We start from the raw sequence: 24,114 nt of genomic DNA, 5'->3' as shown, positions 1-24,114 counted from the left end.
TCAGAAATTTTGACGATGATTCGAGTGTTATCACATTATTTTAGCACGTTTCTTCTGACAACATCACTAATTAATAATTATTGACGATAATTTTTTGAAATTTTGATGCTTTTTGGAGCATTTTTACATCGTTTCAACTTTTTTATGTATTTTCAACGATTTTTTTTGTTGAAATTTTGCTACTTTTTGTTAATTTTTGAAGGAGGGGGGGGGGATATTTTAAAGCATTATTGAGTGTTTTTACACCATTTCATCAAGTATCGGCTATTTTGAGTATTTTTACATCATTTTAATACGTTTTCAACGTTTTTCCAAATATTTTCGACAATTCAGGCATCGTAGCCAAATTTTTCTAAAAAAAAGTAACTTTAGTGACTTTTAGCAGTGAAAAAAGTTACCAAAAAAGTGACCAATTTTTTTTTATTCCAGCGTTCAAGAGGGCAAAAAATCAGATTTTTTTACTTTTAAAATTTTAGGATTTGAATGATGTTTTTTTTTAAGGAAGTTGATTTCAAAAATGAAAACAAAACCGTCTACAGCGAGGGCGAAAGCTCTTGAAAATTTGTATTTTGAGAAGCATAAATATGATGTTTTTTGTGAGAAGTTCATTTTTTGGCTTTAAAACTTGACTTGAAAAAAAAAAAATTTCCATCTTGATTTTGAACAAGAAAAGAAAACAAGCCCGAGTTCCAGCGAGGGTAAAAGCTTTTGAAAATTGGTGTTTTGAAAAGTAAATACATACTTATTTGTGTTTTTGGAAATTGTTTAATGAAAAAAATTCGCATAAAATTCTTTGAAAATGAATTTTAAAAATATAATTTGGATAAAAAATGATTTTTTTTTATTTAAAAAAAAAATCAAGTGACAATAACTTTCCATCATAATGCTTTTTGGAATGTTTTTAAATCATTTTAATAGGTATTTATTTTTTATTTCTTGCAAATTTCACACTTTTTGTTTTTTAATGATTTAAACGCTTTTTTGAATGCTTTCATTTCATTTTAACACGTTTTTCTTATTTTTTCGCGTGTGTTCGGCAAATTTCATTAAAAATTTGCCACATTCTGGTCATTTTATCTGCCTTTAATTCATTTCATACAATTCCGAGCACTTTTTCATGCATTCATGACAAGTTTTACTAGACTTTCATCATTATTTGGTACTTTCTGGTTATTTTAATTCGTATTTTCAGCGCTTTTACATAATTTCAACACGTGTATAACACTTTTTCGTACATTTCTGACAAATTTCACCTCAGTACAAATAATTTTCAAATACTCAACTTTCATAAACGTCAATTGAAGTACAGAACCGATTCAACAACTTCTTATGTTCAAATTTTCAAAGAGTTCTGAAGATAGAAAAAAAATTAATTCGAGAAATCTCACGAATTAAACCGAATCAAAATGCAAATTTGTAATTTTTGGTGCTAAATCAGCATTTTTTTAAATTCAAAATTTAGTCCCTCTCCCCCTCCCCAAAAAAGTCATTCAAACTGCTGTAATTTGAACAAATTATTAATGTTATTTTTATTCATCAGTCGAATTGGAATTTTCAACACTTACTAAAAAAATTGAACATCATGATGGTGCATCATCACAATAATCTCAAATTTTTTATGCACCACTTGCAAACAAAATTGTAGAAAACTGTGTTCAGGTGCTCAAAAATATTCTTAAAGTAATTTAAGCAAGTTTTCCATTTACAAAATTCAAAAAAACAAGAAAGCACACTAAAAATTTCCTGTTATTGATGCTCTTATTGAGTTAGAATACCTATAGCTATATTTCACCCCCATTCCATTCCCTCCCTCACCGCTTTCCACCATCAAAATTTATTTTGAACTTGAACAGCTGTTTAAGCATGTTTTTTTTTCAATGAAGAGGAAGTTTTAAAAAAAGTCAATTAATTCGAATCAGTTTTTTTCAAAAGTTCTTTGGGCGCATCGAAATTGAAAAAAGCAGGTAAACGATTTTTCTTGGGGGGGGGGAGGGGGATTCTCTCATAGGGGAACAAAAATGCTAAATCGGCTCCTGCTTCGAGCCAGATCCCATTGCTCTTCAATTCAAATCATTTCATTCCATTCGTTTATGCCAAGCGTTTAAAAACCAGCGTGCAACAAAACTCGTCTAAAACTAGATACTTGGAAATATTCAAATTCGACTCACCCTTGCAAAATCTCTTTGCGAACGCAACGTTCCGAAATGATCACGGGGTCGATTGGCCGGATGTGCGGCCGAAGTAGGGTAATAATTTTCTCCATTTTGGAACTGACTAAATAGATTATTGTCTTGTTTACGCAGCGTACCTTTCGGCGAACTGTTCAAAGTTTTACTCGACGGCGTGACTAGTACAGGTTCAGCGTACGTGACTTCTTCTTGCGGTAATAATTTCGGCTCTTGCAAACGTCTCCTGAAATATTCATCGTTTAAAGTACTTGTAGGTAAATGTGCGAGCGAGTAATAATTCCAACTTGACCACGGTAATGGGTAAGCTTTACTAGGTTTAGATTCGCGATGCGTAGGTTTTAGGTTTAACTCCTAGGTAGCTGGTAGGTACTTACACGTTGACGTTTTGCCTTTGTTCGAAATATTCGTACTCGGTATCCGGATACGGAATGTTGTCGTCGTCGTCTTTTTGGCATTTTCGACCGCAAACGAAGCCCGCAACGAAGCCAGCGACCAACGCCGCCAGCGTGCCAGTTATTATGGCCAGTAACCAGATATTGATCGAGTAACGTCCGCCGTTATCTTCCGTCACGATAACGTCGTCCGTTTCACCGCCGCCGCCGACTACGATTTCAATACAAATTCGAGTTAGAAAAAATGATCCTTATAAAAGAATATTATCAACGTTGTGTGAATATGTTACCGTTTTGAAAATTATTCGATCTACGGCCACTGTTGGAAGTCGATGCAGTCTTCAAATTGGACGATAAGCCGCCTAAATTGCTCGCGTGTTTGTCCAGGATTTTACCTGCTGATCAAAGTCGAGGATTAAAACGGAGTTTAACGAGGGTAAGGACTTGTAATTGCAGCGGATTTAGAAATACTGACTGGCTGGGCAAGCTTGATGGACACCGTTGGCGATGTTTTGAAAGAAGAATTTTTCATCTGGCCCTTTGAAAGGTGTGACTGATCTGCACGAGCCGACTGTTTTGTCCCAGGCGCAATATGGGTCTTGTAATGCGACGCATTCGCTGTAACACAAGAACAGAATCGTATACAGGTATTGTTGAATTTTAGGAAGAATTCATGTTACAGGGCGTTACTACGTTATACCTATAATTATCGATAAATAATAATACTCTTCAATTTTAATGTAAAAATTTTCGAAAATACAGTATTTTGGAGAGAGATTTCCTAAAAATTTAGAGCTTTGTTGAAATTGGAGTCAGACATTTCAAGTTGGGTAAGGAACTAGGTCATTCCAAGTCAATCAGCTCAGTTTTGGTTTGGGTCCTCTGGTCAGTCGCGTTGGTTTGGACTGGAGACATCTTGATCCTGCAATCCTTATCTGGTTAATCAAGGTCACCTTGCCCGTAAGGCTTCTCAAGATCGTTGGCCTATCTGCCAGTCCTCCCAAGGCCACCAATCTGTCTCTTTTTCACTCTCAATGTCGTTTTTTCTGCCTACCTGACCTCTCAAGGTCACTAACTTACCTGTCTATCATCTCAAGGTCATCTGTCTATCTGTCTGTGGTTTTAAGGTCATTGACCCGTTTGTCAGGGGACCGGTTTCCACGGTTCGTCTGTCTCACTGGCTTTTTAAGGTCATGTACCCATAAACATAATTTTCCAAGGTCGTCTGTATGTAAGTCTGACCTCTTTACGGTCATTGACACGTCAATCTTCTCAAGTTTGTCTGTCTCACTGGCTTCTTAAGGCCATTGACCAATAAATGTAGCTTTCCAAGGTCGTATGTCTGTATATCTGACCTCTCACGGTCACTGACCCATGAGTCTGGGCTCTCAGCGACTACCAACATACCTGTCTAAACTTCCAAGGTCATTAGTTTTTCCTGTCTATACTTTCAAGGTCATTGACCCGTGACAATGTCGTCTGTCTGACCTCTTAAGGTCGTTGACCCGTCAATCTTCTCAAGTTTGTCTGCTTCACTGGCTTCTTAAGGTCATTCACCCATAAACATAACTTTCCCATGTCGTCTGTCTGTATATCTGACCTCTTAAGGTCACTGACCCATGTGTTTAGGCTCTCAGCGATCACTAACCCACCTGTCTAAACTTTCAAGGTCATCCGTTTTTTTCTGACTATACCTTCAAGGTCATTGACCCGTGACAATGTCGTCTGTCTGTAAGTCTGACATCTTAAGGTCATTGACCCGTCAATCTTCTGAAGATTCTCTGTTTCACTGGCTTCTTAGGGTCGTTGACCCATAAATATAACTTTCCCATGTCGTCTGTCTGTATATCTGACCTCTTAAGGTCACTGACCCATGTGTTTGGGCTCTCAGCGATCACTAACCCACCTGTCTAAACTTTCAAGGTCATCCGTTTTTTTCTGTCTATACTCTCAAGGTCATTGACCCGTGACAATGTCGTCTGTCTGTAAGTCTGACCTCTTAAGGTCGTTGACCCGTCAATCTTCTCAAGTTTGTCTGCTTCACTGGCTTCTTAAGGTCATTGACCCATAAATATAGCTGTCTAAGGTCGTCTATCTGTATATCTGACCTCTTAAGGTCACTGACCCATGTGTCTGGGCTTTCAGCGTTCACTAACATACCTATCGAAACTTCCAAGGTCATCCGTTTTCTTTCTGCCTATAATCTCAAGGTCATTGACCCGTGCCAATGTCGTATGTCTGTGCGGTTGACCTCTCAAGGTCACTGACCTTTCTGAATGGCCTCTCAAGGTCATATATCTGCTTGTCGGGGTACCTGTCTTGCATGTTTAGCTATCCAAGGTCATCTGTTTGTCAGTCTGGCCTCTTAAGATCATAGACCATAGACCCGTCTGACTGTTTAGCTTCTGAAGATCACTGACCCGAGTTTCTGGGCTCTCGGTGGTGACTGATCTACCTGTCTGTCCGTCCAAGGTCTCTGTCCTCCTCTGAGGTCTCTTATAAGGTCACTGAGCTTCCTGTATGGCGTCATATGGTGATCTGTTTGCCAGTCTGGCCTCTCGAGGTTGTCTGCGTGCCTGTATGGCTTCCCAAGAGTGGTTAAGGGACCAATGTGCGATGGGCGCAGGAGAGGCCGAATTAAACAAAATGAATTATTGATATTCTTATTCAGCGCTCTCGAAAAAACGTGCGAAACGATAAGGTTATGTCATGTCAAAAGATGTTTGACATTTTTTTTTACATCTTGTCCAAAATTTTGAGGCCTTGTACCTCTTATAATTTTGTGAATCCCATCACGAAAAGTTCATAGTTGAAAAAAACAACAAATAATAATGCTTCCCGGATTTTATTCAAATTTTCAAATCATCGCTCCAAAATTTGGCAAACTTTTGAAAATTGAGTTTTCAAAAAAGAAAAAAAAACAGGGTGTTAAAAAACAAAATTTCGTACTTTTTTTGTACTTTTTTCGCATTTTTTTCGAACGATATATTTTTAATAGTACATAAATAAGTACTTTGTCACGCACCCTCGTTTACTTTTAGACAGACGATTTTTCCTTATTTGATTTTTTTTTAAATTTTAAAAATGCTTTCAAAATTTTGTACGAATTTTGTGAATTTTGTAAATTTTTGACTGTAGTTTTTTCGTCCGGTAGACACGCTGAAAAAGCTCAACTTCAAACTTTTGAAATTTCGAACGAATACCCAGAATTATCTTCAAAAGTCAAAACAGTTCCGAGCAACTGCACTCGGAAGTTATGCTTCATAACGAGAGATTTCAACTGCTGAAAAAAAAACACCTCATTTACCCTAGAGATGGTTTGAGAACCACTGATAAAAATTTCCTTCTTTCCCAAACTGACAAACCTACAAAAAAATTTTGAACAAAATCGAAGAACCAAAACCTACCTATAACTGAATTGACCTGGAAATGACTCATCTAAGATATACAATTTTTAGCACATCATTCCATTCATTATATTGATAATTGATTTTAAGAAATTGAATTATCAAAAGAATCATTATCTAACGTAAGTAGGTAGTCAGTTTTATAGGTTAGGTACCTGCACGACGTTATTCTGCTATCGTTACACCGATGCAATGGAATTGACAACACTTCATTATCTGATACAACAATCAGTCTTCCATCTTTCGAAATATCCGGTCGAACGATTTTCAAATTCCGCACGGAAACATTGGTAGCGAATATTTGCAATTCTTCGATGACAACTGGCGCGACAGTATCGCGAGAATCGGCAGCCGCAGCGTTCACCATTTTAACTACTTTACCAGTATCTGCAGGAAAATTCATATTTTTGACATTACTTTCAAGAATAATATATTATTTATCAAAATATCGTGAAAATAATCATTGTAGATGAAATATTACCTGTTCCGACGAATATCACATCGTAGGCTTTATTTCCGACAGTTTTAATTTGAGGATCGACGGTTATATGAGTAAATCTATGACTGCGATGAACAAAAACAAAAATCAAAATTAATCGAAAATTGATCGTTAGCGTTAGGAGTACCTAATTAGATAGGTACGAATAACTCACTCGGCAGCAGTACGAATAAACAAAGGCTGCTTGAAATACGACGGAACCGCTTCATCCATCAACGAATGCATTTTAATAAAATTCAAAGTTAGATCTGGTAACGTTCTGGAATCATTAACACATTGACCTGGTCTCGGATCAGGAACCTGTATAATAAAATGCGATGTACTTTTTACGTTCATCTTCGTTATAAAATTTCAAATTAGTGGACTATTTCCTCTTACTTTGGAGCTCATAACTGGAAGCCAATTGGAATTCAATTCGGATTGTTCTTTAAAATTACCCTCGAACGTGTCGCTGACGTCTTGAAGTGAAAACGCGCAGATTGCCGAACCGGTGATGCTGTTTGCCGGCGTGGTAAATACTCCGTAGACCAGATGGGCTTCGTGTCCGCTATAATTACCCACGATCCAGTCGCTGGTTGATTCTATAGTAAAGTGGATAAAAAAAACAAAGATATTCCCATATGTTTTGACAAATGAACAATGTGTTAAATGAGTGCAATGCAGGGTGATTCCATTCCAGCTACGACGTTTCCCATTTTTCGGAGCAGATGATTTATACTTTACTCGTATGTGTTAGTTTATGCTTTTAAAGGGGAAAAGAAGCTACGTATACCTAATATGCGATCGTTGACATTTAATATAGAGTGAGAAACGTACTAAACAGTGGCGGGTGTCACATTTACAGGAATGTGTGAAATTTAGCCTAGGCAGAGGAGCAGCCATTGTCAGAGGGTGAGAAACCTATCCAAAATTTGAAAAAATTCCAATTCAAATACTCTATTCTCCTCATCCGTTCTCAGACTCAAAATACTTTGATCAATGAGCATATTTGCCAAATTTTCCAGATCGATTAGTCCGGCATATGACTTGAGGAGAGTCACTCTATCGTTTTAAAGTCGCAAAACAGCGAAACTCGAAAGATAATACAATTTTTGCAATATTCCCTCGGAAGAGTACAATTTTCCTGTTCCGAAATGACCATCACATGCTTGAGATCGGATTGCAAAACCGATTCAAGGGTTCCCAAAATTGTGGAAATTGAGCACTTTCGTTGTCATCTATTTTGACCAAGCAGTCCTGACGAGAAGAGGATAGGGAGGTGCTTATGGTCTTAAATTACTCATATTGAACCTCTCTTAAAATATTGACACCCCCTCCACCTTTTCCATCCAGCGATCTTCAATTTTCCAGTGGCTCCCATAGTTGTATTTTTCAATTCCAAGTTTTTCAAGTCTCGCGATCAAACGAATATTGTGACTGAAATAATTTTGCAATCCAAAAAAGTTTGAACGAAAAAAAAAATCAGAATTTTATAAGGATTCTAAAGATGTACACATCAGTTTTTGTCCTAAGATCGATACTGGCCCAAACAAGGGTGCGGGGGGGGGGACTTGAAAAAACGCAAATGTGGCAGATCTACATTTGAGCCTGAAATTGTGTCTACAGTATGGCACAAAAGTAATGCTCGGTGGCTTTTATTTCTAAGTAGAAAGAGTTAGTGAGATGAATGAAGCGCCGTTCAGTAGGGAAAAATAAGGGCTTTCAAAAGCCGACCTTGAAAATTTCAGGCCCATGAACAGGGTGTCCACAAACTGAAAAACCGGTTTATTGAAAAAATTCAAACCGGTTTTTATTGGCGTAATGTATTCTACACTCCAAGGTGACAAAAACGTGATATGAATTTTTTTAAACCGGTCCATTAATTTGCAACCAGTTGACAAAAATTCTCCAAAAATTGTAGATACAGAAAAAAGATTGAAACAAAAGTTGTAGGGTGTGAAAAATTACACAATTCTGTTCAACCAAATTTTGAAACCAGTTCATTGGTTCGCATTTAGCAACCAGTTTTTGACAATCACCTAAAAATTGGAGATGGAGAAAAAAGCTTGAAACAAAAGTTGTAGAGCGTGAAAAATTATACAATTCTGCCTAATCACATTTTGAAACCGGTTCATCAGTTCGCATTAAGCAACCAGTTTTTTGACAATCACCTAAAAATTGGAGATGAAGAAAAAGTCTTGAAACAAAAGTTGTAGAGCGTGAAAAATTGAACCATTTTCGCTGATCGGATTTTGAAACCGGTTCATTAATTTGCAACTAGTTATCGAAAATCACCTAAAAAATTGGAGATCGACAAAACAGCTTGATACAAAAAGTTGTAGGGTGTGAAAAATTACACAATTCTGTTCAACCAAACTTTGAAACCAGTTCATTGGTTTGCATTTAGCAACCAGTTTTTGACAATCACCTAAAAATTGGAGATGGAGAAAAAAGCTTGAAACAAACGTTGTAGAGCGTAAAAAATTACACAATTCTGCCTGATCACATTTTGAAACCGGTTCATTGGTTCTCATTTAGCAACCAGTTCTTGATCACCTAAAAATTGTAGATAGAGAAAAAAATCTTGAAACAAAAGTTGTAGAGCGTGAAAAATTGAACCATTTTCGCTGATCGGATTTTGAAACCGGTTCATTAATTTGCAACCAGTTATCAAAAATCACCTAAAAAATTGGAGATCGACAAAAAAGCTTGAAACAAAAAGTTGTAGGGTGTAAAAAATTACACAATTCTGTTCAACCAAATTTTGAAACAGGTTCATTGGTTCGCATTTAGCAACCAGTTTTTGACAATCACCTAAAAATTGGAGATGGAGAAAAAAGCTTGAAACGAAAGTTGAACAGCGTGAAAAATTGAATCATTTTCGCTGATCGGATTTTGAAAATTGCTAATTAATTTTCAACCAACTGTAACTTTTGATGGTTTGCCACGAATTAATTAACCAGTTTCAAAATCTGATCAGAGAAAATGATTCAATTTTTCACGCTCTACAACTTTTGTTTCAAGCTTTTTTCTCCATCTCCAATTTTTAGGTGATTGTCAAAAACTGGTTGCTAAATGCGAACCAATAAACTGGTTTCAAAATTTGGTTGAACAGAATTGTGTAATTTTTCACACCCTACAACTTTTGTTTCAAGCATTCTCTCGATCTCCAATTTTTGGGTAAATTTTGATGACTGGTTGCAAATTAATGAACCGGTTTTAAAATCCGATCAGCGAAAATGGTTCAATTTTTCACGCTCTACAACTTTTGTTCCAAGCTTTTTTCTCTATCTACACTTTTTGAGTATTTTTTGTCAACTGGTTGCAAATTAATGAACCGGTTTCAGAAAATTCATATTACGTTTTTGTCGCCTTAGTGTGTAGAATACATTACACCAGTAAAAACCAGTTTGAATTTTTTGACCAAACCGGGTTTTCAATTTGTGAACACCCTGTGCATGAGCCTGAAATTTTCAAGATCGCTTTTGAAAGCCCTTATTTTTCCCTATACTGAACACCGCTTCATTCATCTCGTAAGCTCTTTCCACTAAGAAATAAAAGCCACCGAGCACTACTTTCGTGTCATACTGTATAAGCGCATGGAATTGAGCCAGGAGTCCTCAAATTGGGGTCATTTTAATTTATTTTAATGTTTTTTTCCCGCCATTTTCGAGTAAGTACGCTAAAATGTGCGCATGTGGCAACTTAGAAGTTTTAAAGACATTACTTTCAAGATCCGAGGTAGAGAAGTGTCTCAAATTTCAGATTTGCAACTATATGAATTTTGACTTTTTCATCAAAAATACCCCAAAAATGCAGTTCTCACGAAAATCTTGTCCGAAGAAAAGTAAAACATTCAAATCCAAACAAATGCTTTTTGGGGTATTTTTGTGAAAAAAAGTCGAAATCTTCATTTTTATAAAAATTTTAAAGACCAAATACGAGTATGGCAAAAAATGACAAAAATCACTTTTTTTGCATGATTTTGATTTTTGAGCTCTAGAAAATATTTTTGTTATACCTTAGCGCGTCACTAAATTTCGGAAATAATTTCGCAGAGAATCCCTCCTCGTTTGTTTTAAGCAAATTTTTGAAATTTTCAACCCATCAGAAACCCCCCTCTAAATATGATTTTTTTTGTGAAAAAAATTCCACAAACGCACCTACCTAGTGATTATTTTCTACGAAAGTTTCAAAATTTTTGAACAATCCCCTCTACAAACAAGAATTTTGAATTTTGAGGACGTATGGGCACATTTCTTGAATTGAGGTTGAGGGGGGGGGGGTCGATTCAGAAAAATTTTGGGATGGTTTTACTTTAGAACTAACATTTTGGGTGAATTTCGTCAAAATTGGAGAAAACGAAAATTACACTATTTCATTCTGACAGGCTTTTTCCACGCTCCAAAGTCCATTTCTCAATTTAATTTTTGGCCAATTTTTGAAAATTCGAAAAATTTGAAAAATCTGTTTCAAGGTCAATTTTTAACTTTTTCATAAAATATAAATTTTTGTGCGAATTGAACAAATGTGAATAATTCCTTCAATTCAACTCCCATACATCAACAACTCTTCTAGTTTCGGTCCATTTTGAAGCCTCCGACAATTCATTAATTTTTCCAGTAATTAAAAATCGTTCTGAAAGGGTGAAAAATGAACTCGAGCACCTAAAACTTCGGTCGATGCTTATTGGGTACTCTCTTTACCATGGTTTTCTATCCAACGTACTCGTACGTATCCTAATCATCTTCTCGAAAGAGGTCAGGACTCAGGAACGTCGTGGAGTACTTAGGTGATAATTTATACCATAAACAGTCACAAGGTATATACGTACGTATTTCGTTAAAATAGAAAGGAAATTCTCCGGAAACTGAGCAATTCAAACGCGACTTCAAAAACGACGTCCATCTGTTACGAAATCTATGCGGTCCTCCTCGGTCATGTTTACAGACTCGAGCTACTCTAGAAAATACCGCCTGAAACGATGATTTACTCGTTAATTTAAACCACTCTGTGTAGTCATTTACAGTTCGCACAAAGCGTAAGGCAGCTGAGCATGGGCAGGGTAGCCGCAAAATAGCGAAGAACTAACCTTTCCACAGTTGATGTATTCGACGGCGGTTTCTCGAAAGAAGAAATAAACGAAATCACCCAACGTCAGAGCGTTCACGAAATTAGGAGCTGTAAAATAACAAAACACGAATTAGCGTTTAAATTTCAATACTAGTCTACGAGGTAATCTCGGCGAGAAAAAAGTCATCGGTGTACCGTTCAAGCTCATCGAATCGTACTGCTCGGTTTGTAACGGTTCGCGATAGATGATCGGATCCGTACCAGCGAAATCGGCCACCGTGCCAGCGTATAATTCGTTATCTATATCGGATGAAATTTACCAGTCAGAAATTTTTATTCGTCGTACGTGATTGATGCAGTAAATTTAAAATACGAGTATTAGTATATAAATCATGACTCACCGACATAGATGAAGGTACTGTTATGTCTAGGATCGTACGGGCAAATAGCTTGACCAGATTTTTCCAACATGTTCGTATAAGATCCGACCTGCGAATGCGATTATATTTTAAAATTGAATTTTTTTTTTCGTCGTGTTTCGATTGAAATAAAATTTTAAAAGTAGGTTTCGCGTACCTGAATAGCGTATTCGCGACATAGAGGTTTAAATGAGTTCGTACCGCAGACTAGTAATCTCCCGGATACTGTTCTCGCAACGATTCTAATGTAATTCTGACAATTTTCCTGCAAATTGAAAAATAGCACTCGGTTAATGGACCATTTCAAATACTCGGAGTATACGAGTAGAATAGTTTATAGTTGGATTAGCGCAAGCTGGCAATTATCTAGGCCAATCGCCTGACAGCGTATACGTATTGACAATTCGTTGAAATTTTTCTCACACACTAAATTTTTTGCCACTCCAGTGCCAAACTGGTAGATAATTATAATTAAAATGCCAAAATTAATGCTACAGCGCTAATCCGGAGGTTTCATTACTAGCAAGGTCGACTAATTCATACATAATATTCAAATATGTGAACAAAAATGCAACAGATCCATACCTCATTTTTACCCTTCAGGATACACATATTGATAGGATCTTGCTCCGAATACCATTCCAATACCTGAAACACATCGAATTTAACAATATTGTTTTAATGCGTAAATTTTTCAATTATTACAAACTCCTTCGAAAAAAAATTTCTCTTACTTGGTGTAAAGAAAGATCCGTAGCGCTCACATTGTAGATTGCGTTACTGAAACAGAAAAAAATCAACGAATACAGGTTAGAAAGTTTCGACACAAATGCTAAATACGTACTAATATAGGTATAACTAAAAGACATGATGAAAAATCCTCTTTTTTTCAAAAAATTATTTTTATTGGTAAATGTGGGGATACAACATTGTGAGACACACCCTCACCTCCTCAACGTGCCACAAGGCTTTTATGAGGGGTGGCTCTTAATGAACTTTTTTTTTACTCCCACCACCCCCCTCCCCCATTTACAAAGGTATTAATCTGAACTTTTTTCAATCCCTTGAAAATTTTAGCCCTCCAACTTGAAATTAGGATTTGTCACAAAGCCCAAAGTCAGGAAAAATAAATCAATAAAAAATTCTATTTATCCAAAAATTTGCCATTTCTGATTTCTGCGTCCTCCCTCCTCGGTTTACAAGCTATTTTGACCTCCTAGAATAAAGCCCCCAAATTGAAAAAAATCGAAAAAATCAAAATAAAATAAAGTGGTCAGTTTTTATTAAAAATGTATTACTTTTGAGCCAAATTTTTCTAAATGATTAGTCCGGCATATGAAAATAGGAGTAATTGCACCCCCCCTCGATTCTGCGGGACAACTGTTTTCTTAAATTGGACATCCTAAGGAACATTTCAAAGCAGACTTGCCCAAAAAAAAGTTGACCTTACTTACAAAATGGCGGCCATTTTGATTGACAGGTCAGCCGAAATCGCAGATTTTGCGTTTCAACATAGGACTTGCACGAAATTTTTCAAACCTTACAAAAGTAGATCGAAAGATCAAGTAAAAATTTATCTCCTGCCAGAATTTCAATTGCTAATAATGTGCCTTTATTGATTTTTGGTGAATTTTTGAAATTAAAATTTAGGCCAAAAATGAGGGGAAAAATCAAAATTTTACCAAATTGACCAAAAAAGCTGAAATTTGGGATATACCCTATTTTCGACATGCCAAATCGATTGGAAACTGTTTCAACCCGTTTTGAGCAGTTATGGAGCCTCCAGCAGATTTTTGAAACTCGAAATTCTCACAAAATTCCATCAAATTGGAGTCGTAAAGCTGAAATTTATTCTAAAAACTAATTTCAATACGCTAGCGACTTTTTGAAAATTCCTGCAGCATCCAGCAGATTTTTGAAATTTTGAATTTTCACAAAATTTCATCAAATGGAGATGGAAAGTCGAAATTTATTCTGCAAACTAATTTCAATACGCTACGAAGTGGACTGCTGGTGGATTTCAAGTCGTTTTGCAGCCTCCAGCGACTTTTTGAAAGGTTGTATGGAGTTTTTTTGGGAAATTGAAATTTTCTTTTCATATTTCCATCTCCATTATTGATAAAATTTTGTGAAAATTCAAAGCTTCAAAAATCTGCTGGAGGCTTCAGGAATTTTCAAAAAAGTCGCTGGAGGCTCCAAAACGACTTGAAATCCACCAGCAGTCCACTTCTTAGCGTATTGAAATTAGCTTATGCAGAATGAATTTCGACTCTCAATCTCAGTTTGATGAAATATTGGGGAAATTTCAAGTTTCAAAAATCTACTGGAGGCTCTAGTAATTTTCAAAAAAGTCGCTAGAGGCTCTAAAGTGACTTGAACCCATTTGAAGTTGTCTTCAGAGGGTGTTAAAATTGGAAAGTAGAGTAAATTTCATATTTCCATCTCCATTTGATAAAATTTTGTGAAAATTCAAAGTTTCAAAAATCTGCTGGATGCTTCAGGAATTTTCAAAAAGTCGCTTGAGGCTCCAAAACGACTTGAACTTCACCTACAGTACTTCGTAGCGTATTGAAATTAGTTTTTAGAATAAATTTCAGCTTTACAACTACAATTTGATGGAATTTTGTGAGAATTTCGGGTTTCAAAAATCTGCTGGAGGCTCCAGAACAGCTCAAAACGGGTTGAAACCGTTTCCAATCGATTTGGCATGTCAAAAATAGGGTATATACCAAATTTCAGCTTTCTTGGTCAATTTGGTAAGATTATGATTTTTTCCCTCATTTTTGGTCTACATAGGGTAAATGTGCCTAAGTTTGCGCACCTAATTTTTAAACAGTCACTACTTTTTATGAAAAGGAGCTAGAATATTGAAATTTGTACAGAAGGTTCCTCAAACATTTGGCTATGATTTGCGCCAGAAATAAAATTTTTAATCGATTTAGTTTTTGATATTTTGACCAAAAACCAAAAAAAGTCAAATGCGCAAACTTAGGCATATGCCTTCCTAAGATTGCGCATTCACCTTCCCAAGATTGTGCACCAGTGAAAAACATAGAAATTCGTCAATATTGTTTAATTAATGATAAAAGCAAACAAAATGTCTCCCACAAACGTGCATTTGAAACTTCTGAGTGAACCACTCTGAAAATGCGCTCATATCTGGTATTTCCAGCATTACACCCATTTCTCCCTAGCATTTGACAAGGAGTAAACTCGATATACATATATAAGGTGTCATTTCATTCAAATGAATTGAATTCTCAATGAAAATTTCGAAAAGTATCATTATTAGTCTAGATAAGTAGCAAAAAATAAAAATCGCAATCTTAGGCACAGGGGTGTTTTTTTGAAAAATTGAAAAATTGAAACCTAATTAAAGCAGAAAACACTTAAAATATGTGCTTGTTATAATCCCCAGACTATGACGAATCTAAAAATAGCTTATTTGGATTTCTACTGCTATTTCCATAAAAATTGTCTCGTGCCACTTTTATTGGAAAAGTTATAAAAAAATTTGAAAAAAAAGTTTTTCGCTTGTCAGTTTGCGACACTTGGTGCTACCATCACCAAAAATCGTGAAGTATGGTCATTTTGATTCTTCTTTCAAGTAAAGGCGGTATCAAATGTTGTAACTCTCACTGGTTCTGAGAAATCGTTACTGCGCAATCTTAGGAAGCGCGCAAACTTAGGCACATTTACTTACCCTAAATTGGATTTTCAAAAATTCACCAAAAATCGAAAAACGCACTTTAGCACTTGAAATTTTGACAGGTGATAAATTTTTGCTTGATCTTTCGATCTACCTTTGTAAGGTTTGAAAAATTTCGTGCAAGTCCTATGTTGAAACGCAAAATCTGCGATTTCGGCTGACCTGTCAATCAAAATGGCCGCCATTTTGTAAGTAAGGCCAACTTTTTTTTGGGCAAGTTTGCTTTAAAATGTTCCTTAGGATGTCCCCTTTACGAAAAAAGTTGTCCCGGAGTATCGGGGGGGGGGGCGTGCAATTACTTCTATTGTTATATGCCGGACTAAATATTTTACAGAAAAAATTACCTTCGACAACGCAAACAATATGGGTTCATTGATATTTAAATATAGATCCCCATCTCCCTCTATCGTTGGGGTGAGAGAGGTTTTTTCTAGGAAAAATTAAGAAACAAAGAAAATAAAAGAGTTCTAACACAAAAATGGAAATTTCAAATAAAAAACCCACTTTCATTACGTACCTTATTTCGATGTATTTTACGAGTATATTTTTGTATTTTTTTCTATATCTTGGGGAAAGGAGAACATCAAGAGGACCTAGCTGGGAGGCCAGAAAAGGTTTTTTCTCGAAGAAAAGTCTATTAGGAAGAATTTTGACACAGAAATGAGAAATTCGAAAAAAAAATCATACATTTCAATTTTTATTCATTGCTTTAAAATGATTTTTCCAATTTTTGCTAGAATTTTGAAATATGTAAGTAGATACAAAAAACAGAACTGTTGGATGCGAAGCCCCCCCCCCTCACCCAAAAAAGTTCTGAAATATCGTGTATTTAAGAATGGCTGGTAATCTGCAGATTGCAGACGTTAAAACCCTCAGATTTTTGTTTGGGCAGCTGGTATTTTATTGAAAGCTGCCCTTATGGGTTCTCATTACTTGATGGATTGAAAAGTGTACTTATTTTTTTACAAGTTGAAAATCTCACATTTTAAAAACACCCCAAAATCGTCAATTTATTTTTTGCAACAAATCACTCAAAACTTCCTCGAAATCGTTGGAGAAAAATCAAGCTTTGCTGGAGGCTCCAGATCGGCTTGAAAATGATCGCAATTAATTCGGAGCGTCGATTTAAGGATGAAGAAGAAATTTTGAGCAATTTTTTCGCAAAAATAGACAATTTTAGCATTTATTCGTCGGTTTTTGGCAAATTTCGTCAAGATTTCACTTTTTTTTGCCTATTAATAGTGATTTTCCTACTGTTTTGAGTGTTTTTATATCATTTAAACTCGTTTTGAACGCCTTTTCAAACATTTTTGGCAAATTTTACTGAAATTTCAACATCTTCTGACAATTATTGTAGATGGTTTTGATCATGATGCTACTTTGAATGTTTTTGTATAATTTTTTACCATTTTTGCAACACTTTTTCATGCATTTTTGACAAATTTAAACCTACTATAAATTTTATTGATTTCTGGATATTTTGAAAATTTTTACATTTTTTTTAAAAGTATAAATACGATTTCATCACTTTTTCGAGCACTTTCGGGCAATCACTGATATTTCATTATTTTTTGATGATTTTCGATGATTTTAATACTTTTTTGAGTGTTTTTATAATTATTTTAACACGTTATTACCATTTTTTTGTGCATTTTTATTTTTTGGAAAAATCAACAGTTGAACTTCCATCTTTTTTTGTAGTTTTTTACATAACTTCATCGCACGTTTCACGCTTTTTGTGCATTTTCCGAAAATTTCCTTAAAATTTGGTCATTTTTTTGCAAATTTTTAGATCCTACATATTTTTATTTTTTTTAGTATCTTTCCTTAATTTTAACAAGTTTTTATAATTTTTTTAAGCATTTTTGGCAAATTTCACTAAGATTTTTTTTCGGTATTTTTCGAAAGTGTTTTCAACAGATTGTTCCACAGAAAAATTCGGCGCAAAAAACTGAACATAATGGTGAAAGAACCAACCACACAGCATAATTAGGAGAGAAGATACAGACATTTGGAATATGGCCAAAAAAGTTGAGAGGGGGGGGGGGTCATACTACCAGTCATTAGACAGCTAATAATAAGCAACAAAAGTATGTAAAAGAACCAACCACCCAACACACATAGGAGATGAGAAAAACGCAATTGGAACATTGCCAAAAAAATGAAATTGCATGGAGGAGAGGGGGAATGAATGGAAATGACTAAGGTTAACACTAACAACAACAATATGACATTTGCAAGAAATTGGCAAACCGCCAAAAAAATGAAAGTTGTGCATGTTGGTATGATGGATCAGAATTAGACTTTTAACAACCTTATATACTATGTTGGATGGTTGGAAATTTAAAACCACCTTGTATACAGTTGGTTGGATGGAAAACTTTATCAAGGTTGAAATTGCATAGCGTGTGCAATGGAAAACTACCAGAGGTGTTGGATGGATGGAAAAATTATATAATTTTCTATCAAACAAGTATTGAGTTGCATAATAATAATAAATGCAAATGAGAATGCACTTGTGCCAAGTAATTTGGAAGGAGTAAACAACTTTTCCCACCAAGAAAATAGTATAAATACTCTGGAAATTCAATAGAAAAATCACTTCTCTGACCAGCTTCGATGGAGAACAGTCTACTTGAGCTATCGCCAACTGACTGCAATCCACAAGTTACCCATACGAGAAGTACTAATAGTAGTAGTTGTGGTGAAGAAGATAATCTTCTTGTCGATTACGCGATTATAAGTGAAAACGATGTTCCAAGACCTGAGTGCCGAAGAACAGAAGATGCTCAACGAAGCGATAACGCCGAGGAGACCGTCTGGAGAACCGGAGAATCTGCTAGCATCGGAGGAGATGTGGGCAGAGGGTTTGGTAACGCCACCGAACTCACCAGCGTCAGTGAAATCCCACGTCAGCGACACGGAGGAGGACGAGGTGCCGGAAATTCAGTTACCAATGAATACGAGCATTATGGAAGCTTTCGAAGACGAAGAAAATATTCGAAAACGAGGTTTGGCGGAAAGGTGCGCAGAACCACGAAAAGTACCAGAGGAGGTCACCACCAGCGAACCAACACCATCAACCAGTGGCTACGAACCACCACCGAAGAAGAAGACACCCCCGCCACCGATGAATCCGATAGTACTACTCAAGAGGGTGGACGATCAAATACCGACGACAACGACCCCAGCAGACCCACCAATACAATCCCAACAACAACCGACAACCTCCCAACAACTGCCAGCAGCCGAAACGACGAAAGAAGAACCGGGAATCTGTCTGATAGATATATTCAACGAGATACCCAAAGATCAACAACACATGAGTTACTGGATCTGCCCGAAAGTACTGGAACTGACGATCGCGGGGATCAAACTCAAATGGCCTGGAGTGGTTGAAACAACGTCGTGAATCCAACATTGCTTCTGATCCACTCGATGTAACTTGTCAAGTATAGCCGTTGGGGCGTACCATGTCGTATCTGTTGTCTTCCCTGTTTCATAACGTTCGCTAGCGTTTGTAATCGTAATGCAGTAGTAGCTGCCGTCGCATTGCCAGGCCATTTGAGTTTGATCCCCGCGATTGTCAGTTCCAGTACTTTCGGGCAGATCCAGTAACTCATGTGCTGTTGATCTTTGGGTATCTCGTTGAATATATCTATCAGACAGATTCCCGGTTCTTCTTTCGTCGTTTCGGCTGCTGGCAGTTGTTGGGAGGTTGTCGGTTGTTGTTGGGATTGTATTGGTGGGTCTGCTGGGGTCGTTGTCGTCGGTATTTGATCGTCCACCCTCTTGAGTAGTACTATCAGATTCATCGGTGGCGGGGGTGTCTTCTTCTTCGGTGGTGGTTCGTAGCCACTGGTTGAGGGTGTCGGTTCGCTGGTGGTGACCTCCTCTGGTACTTTTCGTGGTTCTGCGCACCTTTCCGCCAAACCTCGTTTTCGAATATTTTCTTCGTCTTCGAAAGCTTCCATAATGCTCGTATTCATTGGTAACTGAATTTCCGGCACCTCGTCCTCCTCCGTGTCGCTGACGTGGGATTTCACTGACGCTGGTGAGTTCGGTGGCGTTACCAAACCCTCTGCCCACATCTCCTCCGATGCTAGCAGATTCTCCGGTTCTCCAGACGGTCTCCTCGGCGTTATCGCTTCGTTGAGCATCTTCTGTTCTTCGGCACTCAGGTCTTGGAACATCGTTTTCACTTATAATCGCGTAATCGACAAGAAGATTATCTTCTTCACCACAACTACTACTATTAGTACTTCTCGTATGGGTAACTTGTGGATTGCAGTCAGTTGGCGATAGCTCAAGTAGACTGTTCTCCATCGAAGCTGGTCAGAGAAGTGATTTTTCTATTGAATTTCCATATCTTCTTCACCACAACTACTACTATTAGTACTTCTCGTATGGGTAACTTGTGGATTGCAGTCAGTTGGCGATAGCTCAAGTAGACTGTTCTCCATCGAAGCTGGTCAGAGAAGTGATTTTTCTATTGAATTTCCAGAGTATTTATACTATTTTCTTGGTGGGAAAAGTTGTTTACTCCATCACTTGAACACGTATTAGTAGATTTGACAAAATTCACTGAAATTTGATTACTTTTTGCCAATTTTTAGTCATTTTGATGCTATTTTCACTTTTGAGTGGTTTTATGTACCTAATTTTTCAATAACCTTATTACAATCCAGTTTTTTAGTTGAACGTTTCGAATAAAAATGTTGAAATTGCGCCGTTCAAGTTCTCTTGGAAGTTTCAGAATTCAAAGCATTGCTCGATCGTTCATCAGATGCAATCATTCTCGAACGACCTGTTCATTCTAATCAGACGATTCATTCGTTCACCAATCAATTTGTTCCGAGATGACGAATTGACAATTACATAAAATATTTTTAAATAGATTTTTGCAACAAATTTCTCAAAACTCAAAGTCCCTGTACCTCAGAAAGTAATCTTCCACCTCCCCCCCCAAATCGATTCGATTTCCGCAATTTCACGCCAAGCTGAAGCCCCCAAAAAATTGACTCTTCTCCAGAAATATCTTTAAAATCGCTCTAGCAGACGTTGTAACCAACTTCGCCGGCTGGACATTTAATATTTTTCAAAAGTTCGACATTTTGAGTAAATTCAGGCAGGTGAATCACAAATTCGACATTACGAGCTGAAAAGTAGGTATATTTTTTACAAGTTGGAAATGAAAAAAAAACTGAAATCGTCAATTTTTGACATTTCCAACTTGTAAAAAAAATACCTACACTTTCAACTCGTCACTTCAGCAGGTTTTCGATTCCTCTGCACTAATTGATTAGAAATCTTGAACTTACGACAAGATTATAAATATAATTTCAGCTGCCAAAGTTCATTACAATGCCTTATGGAATGATTTCAAATCGCTGGAGAAAAGCCAACTTTTGCTGTAGGCTTCAGATCCGTTCGAGAAAACGGTGACAATCGATTTGGGGTGTCGACCGTAGAATATTTTCCCCGTTTCTTTTCAAATCCGCGATGGCTAGACTTGAGAAAAGTCATCGCGACGAAACACGACTGAAAAGAAATACGACGATTTCACTCTGCAAAAAAAAAAAAAAAATACAGGAAATCACGACCAGCCTACCCATATCTAAGTATACGAAACAGACATAATTTTCCAATCGAATTGCGAACAAAATTGACAATAATGCCGACATGCAATTGTACGGAAAATGGCGAAATTTCCAGAAAAGGGTCATCGCAAGATTCTCGAGTGGCCATTTAATCAGCCAAGTTTGTCATATATTTTTGAAATCGCTGCAGGCTACTGGCACTCCCTTTAAAAAAAGTGGTTAAGTGGAGTGGTTCCACCTCAATGGATGAGATCTAAGCTCTCTTGAAAATCTGCAGCACTCGATAGTCAATTGTACCGTGAGCACTTCAACATTCACCTACCCTCATCTGACTTCAATTCATCCGAAATTCAACAACAACGAGTATAATGAAATCAATTTTTCAAAAAAAAGAAAAAATGCCAAAGTACGATAAATGTAGACATTTTGAAGAAGAAAAAAAAAACTCCCTTACAAAATATGTAAGTTGGTGAAAAAAAATTCAAAATGAGTACGAAATTCGTTTTGGTTTTCCGCACATTTCGAACCCCTGAGGTGTGAATGGTTTGACAGTTTGTTCGAGTTTTGTTTAATTTATGGAATATATTTCTCGAATTTCGAGCCATAAAACATGCTCGATTTCAACTCGAATCCGAGACGTTTAATTTATTCATTGATTCGATTCGATTCCGCCGACAACGATAACACGAGTACATTGGTATACGTATGTACCTACTTGTGTATAGAGCAAAAGCATAAGACGATTACAACAAGCAAAAGCAGTCGACTTTATCTCTTATAGTACGTCTTATGCCACGATATACATATACATGGGTATCCGGATTCCGGCTATATGTATTTAAACCGCGCGCGAGTATCGAATTTCAAAAATTCTATTCGACTACAAATTCGTGTTCGTGCTACGCAAATTGTGTAGCAAGGTATACGCTACTTTATACATTTTTTCCCCAACAAAATAATGTACGAGTTCGCTATTGGTAGGCTCTACGAATAAGGAGAGTTTAACATTATAACGGTTCGCCAACAGATTGCAGCTTCGCAACACGCGCAAGCACAATATTTTTTATCATTTTGTTCGATAAAGCGTTTTGTGCCACTCTGTGTATTTTGTTGGAGGAGAAAAAAAAATAAATGAAAATAAAAAATAGCCTAATTCCGTAGTCAGCGGCGGCGTATACTAAAACGTAATGCTAATAACGGTTCCAAGTTAGCAAACTCGAAACGAATAAAGGTGAAGTAGCTACTAGAAGAGGTTTTCTCAACCATTGAACACTTACCGTCCGGCAATCAGTAATGAATTTCCATCGCGAACCACTAATTTAAAATAATCGGTGTGGGTTGTATTTCCGACGAATCTGTGCACGTTATGATTGCCTGAAACATACAGAAATTACGAACATATTAATCAATTTGACTCGTACTCGATGTTATACGATTTTCATTAATTAGATAGGTATTTTGGGCAACATGAAAATTCAAAGTTCAATTTCATTTGCATTAATGTCGTGCCTACGATAGAGACTGGATCATTATTTCGACTCGAGTTGACAATATTGCTTTTTTAAACGGGTACGTGCGAATTTCAAAGAACATTTCACATGCCTCGCAATTACGAGGCATGTGAAATAAACTGCATTTCATGATAGGAGCATGAAATTTGATACGACGCAGTAGGACCCTTGAAGGAAATTTTTAAGCACAGGAGCCACTCGCCAAACCCCGTAGGAAAGGACACAGGGAGCGTTCAAAGAGAGGTTTAGCCCCCCTATTTTTCAAGATTTGGTTACCTGGTCGTCCTTGGGGTTATTTAGTTATATATTAGGGTGAATTGCGAAAAAAAAGTTTGAAGGATTTTGATCAAACTCAGTGGAAACGTTCATTTTGAGTTGAAAATCACTTCGAAAAAATTGTAGCTCTGGAGGTGCCCCTGGAGGGAAGATATTGGTATTCAATGAGGAGATATTTTTTTTTAAATTGTAGTTTTTTCGTTCCTGTTGTTGCCCAACCTGCTTTGGGAGAACAGCCCAGTCCTAAATCAAAAAGGAATTTGGGATTCTGCTCGACCTAAGCTGTTGCCATCAAAATCCAAGACCACTTTATTTCATTCTACTGAGCGGTTGGAAATTTGAAATTCTCCTATTTTTGCGTGAATAGAGTTTTAAACCTTTTTTTTTTTTTCTTTCAAAATATTTCGCATTAATTATGCCAAAACACCATAAAATTTCATTATTGATAGTTGGGAAATATTTTGGACCTCAGTGGTGCCAATTTTTTTGATCGTTGTTGCCATTTTCTAAAAATCGAAAAAAATAACCAAAAACTTGCAGCATTTTTTGATTTTTTTGAAATTAGTAACAATTACTGAAATGGGAAAATTCAGTAGATGGAGAAGGCAAAAAGATGGGCTGCCATAGGACAGTGTTCTAGCCCCAATTCTATTCAACATGTACACAAATGACCAGCCAATCAGACACCAGACCAGACACTTCCTGTATACAGATGACCTGGCAGCAACTGCTCGGGGGGGGGGGGGGACACAAATAGAAGTGCAAGAAATGTTGCAGAAAACTCTGAATAAACTATAGACCTACTATGTGGATAATGCCCTCAGACCAAATCCATCCAAAACTCAAGCAAGTGGCTTCCACCCAAAGAATGCAAAGGCGAAGTGCACATTGAAGCTGGTATGGGGAGGAATGCAGCTGAAGAACTATGAAAATCCCAAGTACTTAGGAATCACGCTAGATCAAACCCTCACATATGTGACTGTCCGCGATAAAACCAACCGGACCATCCGTTGCAAAAAATTAAAAAAATTTTTTTCGCGAATTTTTGTTCCCTAAACCA

At 36.8% G+C, this 24,114-nt stretch overlaps 1 protein-coding gene across 2 annotated transcripts in view; it reads right to left on the bottom strand.

Moving 5' to 3' along the window:
• Positions 1 to 24,114, bottom strand: part of Sema1a (semaphorin 1a) — a 64,006-nt gene that overhangs the window by 2,375 nt on the left and 37,517 nt on the right. Inside the window, exons 3-18 of one of the 2 annotated variants that reach the window (XM_065355646.1) lie at positions 22,545 to 22,641; positions 12,693 to 12,738; positions 12,544 to 12,606; positions 12,116 to 12,223; positions 11,941 to 12,028; positions 11,735 to 11,839; positions 11,559 to 11,647; positions 11,301 to 11,442; positions 6,866 to 7,068; positions 6,642 to 6,787; positions 6,470 to 6,552; positions 6,144 to 6,375; positions 3,057 to 3,199; positions 2,872 to 2,979; positions 2,564 to 2,792; positions 2,169 to 2,412 (exon numbers count right to left, since the gene is read on the bottom strand). In XM_065355646.1, the coding sequence (XP_065211718.1) occupies positions 2,169 to 2,412; positions 2,564 to 2,792; positions 2,872 to 2,979; positions 3,057 to 3,199; positions 6,144 to 6,375; positions 6,470 to 6,552; positions 6,642 to 6,787; positions 6,866 to 7,068; positions 11,301 to 11,442; positions 11,559 to 11,647; positions 11,735 to 11,839; positions 11,941 to 12,028; positions 12,116 to 12,223; positions 12,544 to 12,606; positions 12,693 to 12,738; positions 22,545 to 22,641 (2,126 nt within the window). The remainder of the gene's footprint in view (positions 1 to 2,168; positions 2,413 to 2,563; positions 2,793 to 2,871; positions 2,980 to 3,056; positions 3,200 to 6,143; positions 6,376 to 6,469; positions 6,553 to 6,641; positions 6,788 to 6,865; positions 7,069 to 11,300; positions 11,443 to 11,558; positions 11,648 to 11,734; positions 11,840 to 11,940; positions 12,029 to 12,115; positions 12,224 to 12,543; positions 12,607 to 12,692; positions 12,739 to 22,544; positions 22,642 to 24,114) is intronic. The other variant, XM_065355647.1, reaches the window with a different exon arrangement.

Source organism: Planococcus citri, chromosome 3 (genome assembly GCF_950023065.1).
Source record: "Planococcus citri chromosome 3, ihPlaCitr1.1, whole genome shotgun sequence".
Lineage (NCBI taxonomy): Eukaryota > Metazoa > Arthropoda > Insecta > Hemiptera > Pseudococcidae > Planococcus > Planococcus citri.
The sequence above is the reverse complement of the archived record's forward strand: the minus strand, read 5'-3'. Positions and strand labels throughout refer to the sequence as shown.